The sequence below is a fragment of the Pinus tabuliformis genome, chromosome J, assembly GCF_031772625.1.
Source record: "Pinus tabuliformis cultivar Carrire ecotype Pingquan chromosome J, CPIR1, whole genome shotgun sequence".
NCBI lineage: Eukaryota > Viridiplantae > Streptophyta > Pinopsida > Pinales > Pinaceae > Pinus > Pinus tabuliformis.
The window spans coordinates 1,578,251,841-1,578,264,646 of NC_142295.1; the positions used below are offsets into that span (position 1 = coordinate 1,578,251,841).

General features: G+C 37.2%; 1 protein-coding gene across 1 annotated transcript; it reads right to left on the reverse strand.

The window, feature by feature from the left end:
- Window positions 1–9: 9 nt before the first annotated feature.
- On the reverse strand, window positions 10–762 carry LOC149233512 (uncharacterized). The gene has a single exon (XM_089382220.1). It carries the CDS (start codon window positions 760–762, stop codon window positions 10–12), a length of 753 nt encoding a protein of 250 aa, XP_089238346.1.
- Between the last annotated feature and the right edge of the window lie 12,044 nt (window positions 763–12,806).

Here is a 12,806-nt window from a genome sequence, read left to right on the forward strand (position 1 = left end):
TCTAGTGCCCTAAGTCGGATTGAAGTTGAGCCAGGTTGATCTGACTAGCTCTTCAAAGTCCGAGTGAGATAACCAAAATTCCTCAAATCGAAAAGGATGTTTGAGATTATTGCCTTGCCTATTCCATTGAAGTTCGATAGGCCAGTGATCCGATCCAGAGATAGGGAGAATAGATGTTGTGAATTCCCCTCCTAAGTGAGTCGCATTATCTGAGATTAGGAATCTGTCCAGACGCGATGCGATCTGTTGCAAACCTTCCCTTTTATTGGACCAAGTGAAGAGGTCGTTGCTTGTGGGAATATCTATCAGCCAGTTGTTAATAATGAAATTTTTTAGTAGATTTCCATCACTATTTGCTCTGCTTCTACCTCCTTGTTTCTCTTCCATGTTGGCTGTCATGTTGTAATCGCCTCCAGAGATCCACAGAGGGTATGGCCTATCTTTGTTGAGTTCTGACAAAGTATTCAGGATTTGAGCTTTTTGAGCAGTATCCTGAGGAAAGTAAACATTAGTTATCAGTCCATGGGTATTAGTACCTGAGAGGTGGAAAGTTGCCTGGATGAAACTTTTATTAGCTTGTATATTGTTGAGTTGGATGGCCCGGGCATCCCAAAGGATTGCCAGTCCCCCCGAAGCTCCCTGAGCATCAACAGCTGTAACTAGCCCTCCTGGCCAAGCTTTCGCTGCTATTTTTTCCAAAATTGTTGAGCTGCATTTCGTCTCCTGCAAAAAGAGTATACTTGGTTTTTCTTGCATCAGCATGTTTTTTAATAATCTACCTTTCCTCGGGCTGTTGAGCCCTCTGATATTCCAAGATATCAACTTCATTGAGAAGGGTGGGGGTTTGCATTGAAATATTTGGTCAGTTTGGCATACCTCCCTGACTCCACTAATATCTCTCCAATCTTGATAGTTCTCTCAAGTGTTGTTTTTCTACCTCTCTTCTTATTGTCCTTGGTGATAAATTTACCATCCCATGGACTACCTATTTGGACTCCTAGAGAGTATTTCTTCTGTGCTCTGTTCAAGACTTCTACTAGGTTATCCACTTGCCGTTCTGGTATTTTTTCAAAATTCCCTGTCTTGCATGCTTGTTCCAAACCTAGAATGTCCAGCTCCCCTATGTCTAGGGGCTCCGGATCTTCTTCCATGTTTTGAGGTTCCTGAGAGGTATCCACTCGTTCATTTGAGGATTTTTCATTTGGCTGCGTGTATTCAACGTCCATTCCTTGTGATTGCCAAGGCATGGATTTAGTTTGAGATGCCAAGTTTACTTGCTTTTGAATTTTCTTTCCTGTTTGCCCTGATGTTTCTCCTGGGTGTTCTTGATGGGCTTCTTTGTCCTCCGCTCTTTCTTTCCCCAGATCTTGCTCATCGTCCGTGGCCAGTGTTTCGAAACTATTGCTCGTTGTGGGCATTGCTTTATTGACTGGATTTACCTTGGGTTTGCCTGTTGCTTTCTTGTTTCCTCTTCTTCGATTTGTTACCTTAGTGAAGCCATCTGTTGTTTGAATGTCAGAACTGTCTTGGGAAGAGGGTTTCTTATTTTGAGGACAATCTCTATAGAGATGCCCAATATCATGGCATTTCCTGCATCTAAAAGGCACATGTTCATAGTCTATAACTTGAATCCATTCAGAGTCTTCATGAAAGAAACTTACCGTGTCTGGCAACGGTTGCTTGAGATCCATGTATACACAGATCCGAGCATAGGATGTATATCTGCATAGTTTTGTTTCTTCTGCAATCTTTACAAACTCGCCAATTGCGTTCCCAATCTCTTGTAGAGATTTCTCTTCCCAGTATTCCCACGGCAGTGAATAAAGCCTTATCCACACTGGCGCAGAGCTCAGATCCTCCTTATCTGGGTTGAATCTTTCGACCCAACCTTTGAGATATAATCCTGCGGAGTTGAAAAAATAAGGACCCCCATCCAATATCCTATTGCGATCTTCCAGGCAATTAAAAACTGCAGTAAAGAAGCCCTTGGCTCCTAAGTGCAGAGTGATGTCTCCCTTGGGATGCCATTTGGTGTTGATCCAGCTTCTCAGCGCTCTCTCCGTCGGCCATATTCCTATGAACTTACCGATCAGCGCGTGATCCCTCATATACTGTATCCTAGCATTGATACGATCACTCAGGAACTCCACCCTTGGTCTGTGTGCCGCTACAGGCTTGCAAGTTGAAGAGCTTGCCATGTTCCTTTATTCTGCATCAATGTCCTTTCTTCTCTACGCTCTGTGGTCCATGGTATCGTTGTTCAGTCCATTTTCAGTCTCCTTGTCGTCCGTATGCTGGGATCGGTTGTCCGAATTGGGGGGAGGCCCCTGGCCTTCCCCCGGAGGGGGTTGCATATTGCCTGGTACCTTATGGGCGCTTTTCCCTGATCGCTGGTTCACCAGACTCTGTCGGTTGTGCCAAGATTGACAGGCCTGCCGTTTGCAGGTTTCGCAGAAACCCTAGGGTTCAATAGTGTTTGTAACATTACCTACCACCTCCTTACGCTATTACAATTTGTGGAATGTGTTACTAATGATTTCACTTTAATTTCCTTAATGTCTATCAATATGCAGGTGTTATAAAGGTGTCATCTTATGTAGGTAAGAATCTGTGATACATGACTATTATGTATATATTTTTAAATATTTATATTCTCTACACATTAGACATTCTAACATTCAATAAGAATTCAATATTGAATTCAATATATATATATATATATATATATATATATAGATATATATATATATATATCACTTTAGTGACATATATATAACCAATGTTTATATATATAAACCCTTGTCATCTAATTCTAATCCACACCATGTTTCTATGTATGTATTATTTGTTAGAAAATTGAAAGGAAGAAAATATTTTCTTACTTTGATAATAGCTTGTGATATATTTGAATTATATTATCTTCTTATGTCTTCTTTTCATCAAGCAACTATCAAACCATAAAGAGCATGAAGATCACAAAAACAATAGAAAGTATGTAGGCTTTCAGTCAAGGAAAAAGCCCTCTCCTAGGGGGAAACCCAGTCAAAATTATCTTCTTCTTATAGAACCAAGTCAAAATGAGACATCCAAGACCTCTAGACCAAGACAAAGATTCCCTCCAATCACCAATTCAGCCCTCCAAAGAATTCTCTCCAAACAAAACAAGGCTTCCAAAAGTCAACGAAGGTCAAAGCTTCAAAATTCTATCTCAATCAAGGTTTTGGCCTCCACTTCAGGTCTATAATTTTGGCCTACAACTTTGGACCTGCAATTTTCCCAAAAACCCTAGAAAACTCGCACGTGGGAGTTGCAATAAGAAAAATTTCAAATCTTTGACTTCGTTAGGGCTACTCCTTCTGTTTCTTCTATCTTTGCACTTTATTATATTGCAGATTGAAATTGTTTGATGATGTGTGTCCAAAAAGGTTAAAGTATTCTCCAATATATACCTTTTCCAATAGGTCGAATAGCCACATCAAGGTTGACTTGTCACTAGTAGGACCGACTTGGTCTTGGAGGAAAATCTAACTTTCTTGACTGGAAATATTTTTTCTTTCTCAATACAAATAGACAAGAAGGGTATAATTGTAGAAAATATGTTATAGGTTAACCCGATAATGCAATATAAATCAAAGCAGAATACTATAACCTACTTCTACTATCAATTTGTGGAATCTTAAAGATCGAGCTGAATAATATAACTACAAGAAGAAGAATCAATGGCACAATACACATGAAAATACTTTTGGGGAAAGTCTCAGACAAAACCCCACACTAGTGTATTATCATACATGGTGGAAATACATAGGAATTATACAAAGCCTTATCTCTCATAGTTAGCCCGCTCTCAGTACAATACTCACAGATGCTCACAGGCAATCTTGTCTTCTCTCCAGCCTTCCGCTCTGCCCTCCAAGCTCCTATTTCCTTGCGCTTTTCTTTGTGGATGATTAGCCTTTTAATTCCACTCATTTAATTCCTTCCGCTGCACAGAATTCCTTAAACTCTTGAGAGAAATATTCTCCACCATTGTCACTTCTCAAGGCCTTGATCTTCTTCCCTAACTCTTTCTTGACCAAATCTTTGAACTCACAAAACTTTGTGAAGGTTTGTTCTTTCTTCTGCATGAAATAAATCCAGCATTTACGAGAATAGTCATCAATGAAAACCACATATTACCTTTGCTTCGTTGTGGATTTCGTCGAGAATGGTCCACACAAATCAGTATGAACTTGCTCTAAGATAGCCTTTGCTCAACTATCTCGATCATGAAAGGAAGACTTGGTGTACTTTCCCAAGGTACAACCTTAGCATGTGTCAACTTGCTCAAGTTTACCTTTGGGAAGTCCTGTAGATATCTGTTGCATTATCTTCAAAGCCCCATGATGCAAATGGCCCAACCGCCTGTGCCACAACTCGCCAATGTCTTGGCTTTGCACCAATTCTACTTTCATACTTAGTCCTGCACAATCATCTACCTCTAGTTTAAAGAGATTCTTCACCCACATCCCTATCCTCTTAGTCTGACTCGTGGCTATGTGTCTTAGGAACGCCTTTCCTTTACCAAAGACAACATCGTGACCGATACCAAGTTCTTCTTCAGTCCAGGAACATACATCACATTTGTCAAGGTGAAAGGAGATCCATGCTCCCTCTAAAAAGTAACCGTGCCCACTCTTGAAACACTATACCTTCCATCGTCACCCATCTCTATGTGCATCTTGAGGTCTTTCTCCTCCAAGGCACTGAATAATTTTTTATCACCGGCCATGTGGAATGAGGCTCCACTTCAAGATACCAGACACAACCCATCATCTATGACACCATGCATGCGATGAGGGTAAAGTCCATTTCGAACTTAGAGGCTAATGCCTTACCTTCCGATCCTTCTGAGGATCCCTTGGACTTCTTCAATGGGAAATTAGTCGCACAATGTCCCATCTTCTGACAATTAAAGCATCTTACTTTAGACATGTCACCCTTCTTCCCTCCATGAGAAGAATTCGATTTGAAATGGGAAGCCTTCCCCTTCCCTTTCCTTGCCTTACTTGCTAACGCCAGATTTTCTTCATCATCATTCTTGGATGAAGAACCATCTCGTGTGCTCCTCCTGATCTCCTCCTACATAAGATTTGACCACAGTCGTTCCCAACCCAGTAGTTTCTCCCTTCCATTCACAGAGTCCTGTTAGCTATTCCAACTCTTTGGAAGGCCAAGGAGAGCGAGGCTCACCATATCATCATCAGCAGTAGTTATTCCCACACTGCCAAGCTCATCTCTGCAGGTGGTGAGCTTGTTCAAATATGTGGAAATAGTATCACGCTTCTCCATCTTGATTCTTCGAAGCTTATCCTTAAGCGCCAATTTCCTTTGGTTGCTACTATTTTGGTAGAGATCCTTGAATTTCTTCCACATTGAAAATAGAGTATCCTTCCCATGGAGACTCGAGACAATATGGTATCGAACTCCCTCAAGGATGATCCGTCTCACCTTCGCCACACACTTCTTCCACTCAGCCAACTCTTGTGCATTAGTTGAAGTTGGCTTTGGGATTTCTTGATCAATGAATTCCTTCAATCCATTGTCTTCTAATAGAGCCTCCATTCTATCTTTCCATGCTATGTAATTTGAGCTACCTTCCAAGGCATTCTCGAGTCTCAAGCCATAGAACGCCATTGGCCAACCTTGAAGTATGATATGAATTCGATTTGCATCTAAAACCCCAAACTTCAAAATTCGAATTCTCTTCTCAGTATACTATTCACAACTTCGATACCATGTAGAAAATCTGTTATAGGTTAACCCGATAATGCAATATAAATCAAAGCAGAATACTATAACCTACTTCTACTATCAATTTGCGGAAGCTTAAAGATCGAGCTGAACAATATAACCAGAAGAAGAAGAATCAATGGCACAATACACATGAAAATACTTTTGGAGAAAGTCTCAGACAAAACCCCACACTATTGTATTATCTTACATGGTGGAAATACATAGGAATTATACAAAGCCTTAGCTCTCACAGCTAGCCAGCTCTCAGTACAATCCTCACAGATTCTCATAGGCAATCTTGGCTTCTCTCTAGCCTTCCTCTCTACCCTCCAAGCTCCTATTTCCTTGCGCTATTCCTTGTGGATGATTAGCCTTTTACCAAGTGGAAAACCAAGCCTTCAAAACTGCGCAATCCTCAAGGATGAATCCTTGACTGCATGCATGAGTTTTCTCCATGAGAAAACACATGCAACTGATAGTACATTGTCCTTGAACATTAATCTCAACTAGGTCTTTCTCAGAATAGACATGCATGAGTTTTTGATGAGGGAATCTTCAGTTAACTGGAGTAGCACTAGTTGAGTGCATTAATGCATCAACTAACTGTTAACTCACTATTAGTTCCTCAAACAGTTTGGAACTAATTTAACTGGACTTAACTCAGTAAACTGAGTTAACTAATTACAACTCAAATATAACTCAATCTTATCTCCTTAATTTAAGGGATAACTCTTGCATGACTTCAGAAAGACTTCTAACTTGAATTTCTCCAACTAATTAATTTAAATTAAATTAATTAATTATTTCCAAGCAGCTGTTAAGACTAAATTCAATTTTAATTCACAATTTACTTCAAGGAAAAATTAAATTGGAATATTCTTGTTGCCATATTTCAACACTAATACATATGAAAACAACAAATCTTTTGACTCATGACAAACCCCTAGAAGCATGAAATGCATGCTTTGACCTACAAGACAAATAAAAAAGCATGAAACTCATGCTTAACAATAATTCCCTTTTTCTTCTTTTTCACCTTTTACAATAAATATACAATGATATAAATACATAGACAATTATGAAGACTGAACATAGATACATTTTTCAACATCATTAACTCATGTTTTAAACCAATATGTAATTATGCTTTCTAAATAAGTTTAGTATGGATATTCTTAACCTATAAATAGATTTTGTTACAATACCACATGTTAATACTATGACTTACTAAAACTACATGCCCAAAAACCATAACTCATATTTATATGATACATCTTTACTAAAAAAATTCTTACTAGTCATCTTATAATTATTGATAATTAATTTAAAATTCTAAAAGTCATATTCTAAAATAAACATACCTAATATGTATAATTGTCAAAACTTACATAATTTAAAATAATTTTAATTTTATATTATTTTATGAAAATATATAAATGTAAGTGATCATTGTTTAGAATATTAATATGATAATATGTATAATTATCAAAACTTACCTAATTTAAAATAATTTTAATTTTATATTATTTTATGAAAATATATGAAATAATTTTAATTTTGTATTATTTTATGAAAATATATGAATGTAAGTGATCATTGTTTAGAATATTAATATGATAAAGTCTACTTACTGTATTTTAATTTTAATTTTTATATGGTTTTATAAAAATGTATGGATGTAAGTGATCACTTTTTAGAATAATAATATGATAAAGTCTAGCTATTATTTATTTTTTTAATTTGATGGTACACATTATACAATTTTAGTTTTAATTTTTATATAGTTTTATAAAAATATATGGATGGAAGTGACCACTTTTTAGAATATTAATATGATAAAGTCTGGCTATTATTTATTATTTAATTTGATGATACACATTTTTGTTAATTTTTTTTAATGATTTTTTAGATTTAAAATTATAAAAATGCTGAGAAAAAAAAATGAAAAACAAAATTTGGACTACGACCATGCGTACAGTGAAAATTGAGTAGTGAAGGTGGAGTGTATTTTGCAATTTCAAGACCATCTGCGTGTCTCTACTTCTCTGGACTATTGCAGCATGGCGAGATTGGCCTCATAAATAGTTACGACACACATATCAATCAAAAGATTTTGCATCGAATAGCCCAACGAATGCAACAAAATAATATTGTTATCTTGTCCTCCCATCAACATATGAAATGTATTTGTGGTGTCAACGTTGCGTAGATAGCATAAAAGATTTGTTCACATCATACATAAATCGCTAAGCAATCAATTTTAGGCAGGCAAATTTCTTTACCCTGTTCTTGATGCACCTACGCTAATTAATATAGTCCCCACAATACAAAAGAGATTTCACCAAATTGAAATTCTTGTTCCATATTACCATCACGAGGAGTGTGGAAACACTAAATTACTACGAAATGTTATGTTTGAGGGAACACAAGGATGCTTCAGAAAGAGATTTATTTGTTCTTTTAACCTTGTTACAACACATGACTATGCCTAACTTTGTATTCTCAAATTGATTCTATGGATTTTAACACACCATTGAATGGTGTATAAGATATAAGTGGATGACTCACTTAAAAATGTATTCATGAACCACAACAGGATAGTTTTTCAAAATCCCTCATTAAAGTATACAAGGATATAATAGGTAAACTCTTAAATCGCTTATCTAATCAAAGCCCAAAGCTAGAACAAGATGAAAGCACACAAAGAAGTGGATATGTCAGTGGTAGAAATCCATGACAATGTTGTTGACAGATCGTAACCTTAACACTTCATTCTATGACCCAGCAAGTGGAGGAAGCTCATTTTCTTGATGTCAAGGTTGTAGATGCACCTATTTATGTTTTAGATTTATTTTTTTTAATCGTGAGTTATCATTTGGCTTGCGGTGGTCTAGACTAGGGAAAAGGTACGAAGTCAGGGTGATTGGGATGCCATCCAACTGTGGTTCTAGATTGAATTCAACTAGTCAAGTTCTAGATTACATATTTAAAGTGTATAAACCAATTACTTATCCCGTGTAAAGCCTTTAAGGTCAAAAAGAGTTTGAATCCTGCTCTGATACTATGTGTAGGGTCTATAATTATATTTCAATCAGAGAGGCAAATTTTTCGTGAAATTTATTAACTTAAATGCATGTACATACCTCCATATGATGTTGATCCTTGGCTAACATTGCTCCGAGTCCTCTACTTTTGTTACCAAACCAACCAATTCTTCCCTTCTTATTTGGGATTGACCTCTCCTATTCCTCGACTTAGAATACTTAGAGATAGAAGTCTTCTAGCCCCCATGCCCAAAACTCCAAGAACAATGCTCAAGTTTCCAGGTTTTCCATTGAATCGTCCCTCAAACTCACTCTAGTGATCAGTTCTCTTCTTTGTGGCTTCTTTGTATTTTCTTCGCTTCCCATTCCTAACAAAAGAACCTTTAACACCCCTAGAAAAGCCATCAATGGGCTCTGTTACCCACAAGTTAAAACCCTTCTCCCCACCGCCTTTGCGTAAAAAATATCTTGTAATTCCCTTGTCAGTTTCTTATCACCTACTAGGGTCTTTATGTCTTTAGGTGGTCGTCGTCTCTCTATTTTTCTTTAAATAAAAATATTAAATGACCTTTATATCTTCAACGAGGTCACCAATTCCAATAATTATAATCAAATCATATTTGAGTCGACTCCCTAGTTCGAAATGGTTTTCTTAATTAGAGTGTGTTTTTTTTGTTTTTTTAAAGGGTTTACTTAAAGGGCTTATTTAATTTGTTAAACACACAAGAATAGTGGACAACCTAATAGGGTAAACATAAATACATTTCTATGAACAAAGATGTACATTTATATTACATTCTTGTGACCCTTAGTCTTCATCTACGAAGTGGTATCTTAGACAATGGTGATTTTTCACATTCCACACCAACCCTTAGCAGATTAGGTGTCCACCATTCCCTCCTTTTAATCTGAAGGGGTATATACGATTCCAAGAAGAGAGCTGTAATACAAAAATACAATAATGCATGATAGAAATAAGTTGAATGTGCTCTCTGAGATGATGGCATAAGGTGGGAGAACTCAAGTTTTCAACTGGCGATGGTTTAAGGTTGACCACCAACACTCGAACGCTTAGTGTAGTTCCTAGAACTCTTCCAAATATGGCAAGAAGCTGAAATCTTAGGCTAGAGGAAGTGTCCCTAATGCTTTGAAGAGGGACACCTTCAACTTGGAAAAAGGGAGGTCTACAACCTACGGTGGTTTATGGCCACCAACCAAAGGAATGCTTAGTGTGATTCTCGGAACTCTTCCAAAGCTGCCAAGAAGTTGAAGTCTTCTGCTAGAGGAAGTGCTCCTTAATGTTTTAGAGAAGGAGACCATCAACCTAGAAAAGAGAGGTCTGCAACCTATGGTGGTTTAAGGAACACCACCAACCAAAGGCATGTTCAAGGGCTTTTGTGTCTCTAGCTACAACTCTGAATCTAGGTGTGCATGTCTCTAGTTGTAGGCTCAGGCAACAAGTTTAGGTTGTGGCTCAGGCTCGCTTGATGCAATTTTTAAACTTGTATATGACCATCAATTCCCCCCTTTTTAGATACAAGGTGAGAAGATGAGGGAAACACAACTACAATAGTTTTCAAAACCTGCGAACGAACTCTATTGTATGAGTGAAATATCTTCTTCGTTGTTGAATCCCATTTCCAATAAATAATCCATCCAAGGTGAATCTTTGTTCTTGCCGGAGGCATGTTTTTGAAGTAGTTGTTTGAAGAATGAGTGTGGTGACCACAAGGCTTACACAGATGAAGATAAAAACAATGATCTTTCACATGGCCAACTTGGTCACAATGTCAGCATCTCCAAATCTGTTGTTGTGAAGGAGGAGCAAGAACAGGTGAATATGAACTATCATGAAGAAATCTAGGACTCTGAAATTGGATTGGCTTGGAATAGTCCAGAATAGGAAAGGACACATTCTTGTCATATCCAAGACCGGTTATGTTTCTATTATTGACAATCTCTTCCCAAGGTTTGATAATTGGGTTGGGAAGTGCAGACTGAACCTTCGCATCTTTCTGCACATCTACTCCTGAAATGGGTACTACATCTGCCATTTCTTGTTGCTGATGGGAGTCTGTCTCAATGTTCTGAATAAAAATTGGTTCAAATGGATGTCTATGTTTTTGCAGTTCATCTTGTTGAAGTTATGGTTCAAGCTTCAAGAAATATATTTTGTTATGTGCATTTTCTAGACAAATTCTAATGTCAGAAAGAGTGTCCTTGTTGATGTTTATCATCTCATCTACAGTGGAATGTATTAGAGTATTCAACAGTTCTAATACATCATCAAGTTTGACCATTTTTCAATCTCAAGAATCAAACTTCAGCAAATAAAAGTGTCAGCTTCAAGTTCTCAAGTAAATTTGAAATAGATCTCTTCCTTTCAAGGTGAAGTAGAAAGTGACATAAAAGATCCTCAACGAAAAAGACTAAGGAACATAAAGGCCTCAACAAAGTTTTGCAACCTCTCTTCAAATGAATAAATATCCAACCTCAATGGTCTCCAATGTTCAAATTATTTTAAAATATTCAAAATGCCACAAGCTATAAAAACACTAACTTTAATCAAAATCCACTGTAGCAAGAGAATTATTTGGCAGATCGATAAAAATGAATAGCTCTATTGCAATGACACGCAAAGTTGTTGTGTAGAAATTCCCGCTGTAGATCACCTGGTAATGCAATGTACTAAAGCAAAACACTTGATCTACTTCTACAAACAATTTAGCAGAAGCTTAATTGAACATGAGAAACATCAAGCATGAATAGATATAACTGAGAATGAGAAGTAATCAACCATAACACAGAAGATATATCAATGGGGAGAGCACCAGCCTAAGACCCCAACTCTGTATTATCATACAAGTGGAAATCTTGTTCAAGTTACAAAAAGAATCAACTCTCAAGCTATCCTGCTCTCTCTGCACTCAAACAATAACGTTCACAGACTCAATAGACATAGAATATATCTTCCTCAAGCCCTCCAAGCCTCCTACTTCCTTGCGCAGTTTTGATTTGGGTCCAATGATATCACATGTGTGAATTGGCCTCATCACACTCACTATAACCTCAGGTCCAATTGCGCAATCCATAAGGAATAATATTCCTTCTACATGCAAGGAATATCCTAGCAACTGATAATACATTGTCCCTCCATCTGATCTCAACTGGGTCTCTGACTGAACTGACATGCATGAGTTATGCATGAGTGAATATTCAGTTATTTGAAATATAGTAGTTGCATGCATGCAAGCATTAACTAGCTGAACTCTCATTAATTTAACAAACTGTTAAATTAACCTAACTAGACTTGACTAAGTTAAACTAAGTCAACTATTTACAACTCAATATTACAACTCATCCTTATCTCTTTAACCGAAGGTTAAATTCCTCAATTAATGGAGAAATTGTTGCATGTCCTCACATAGACTTCAAGTTTGATTTTTCTTAACTAATTAACTAAAGATGAATTAATTAATTAATTTCCAAACTTTTGTTGATATCAAATTCAAATTTTACTTCCTATGTTTAGTCCAGGGACTGACTAAAATAAGAATCCATCCTGAACTGCTAAAATAGAACTTCTATTTTTAGCACTTCCATTTTTCATTCCGTGTTGCCCAATCCAGCACTAGTACCCAAACTACTATTTATAGTAGTGCTATTTTTAGCACTTCTATTTTTAACATTTCTTGTTGCCATTTTCAACACTCCCTCTCAACAAGAAAGGCTTCAACACGAACCCGATCCTGTACCTTTGGAATGTCCGACATGCAACACATCTACCAAGTGTGGTTGCTCCAGCAACTCTTGGAACAAAAAACTCCCCACTGACCTCTCTGTTGTGCAAGAAACATACTCTGATGCTGAAGCTCTACCTACTGCTAAAAATTGCTCCCTCTCTGACCTCTGAGCTGCTGCAACACTCCATGTATCTCGCACCATTGCAACCTCCTAGCTCTACACAGTCCTAGGACTCCTGCACCG

Bases quoted from the DNA above. Each gene is read 5' to 3' on its own strand.
- LOC149233512 (XM_089382220.1), bottom strand. From the start codon at position 762: ATGCTGATGCAAGAAAAACCAAGTATACTCTTTTTGCAGGAGACGAAA.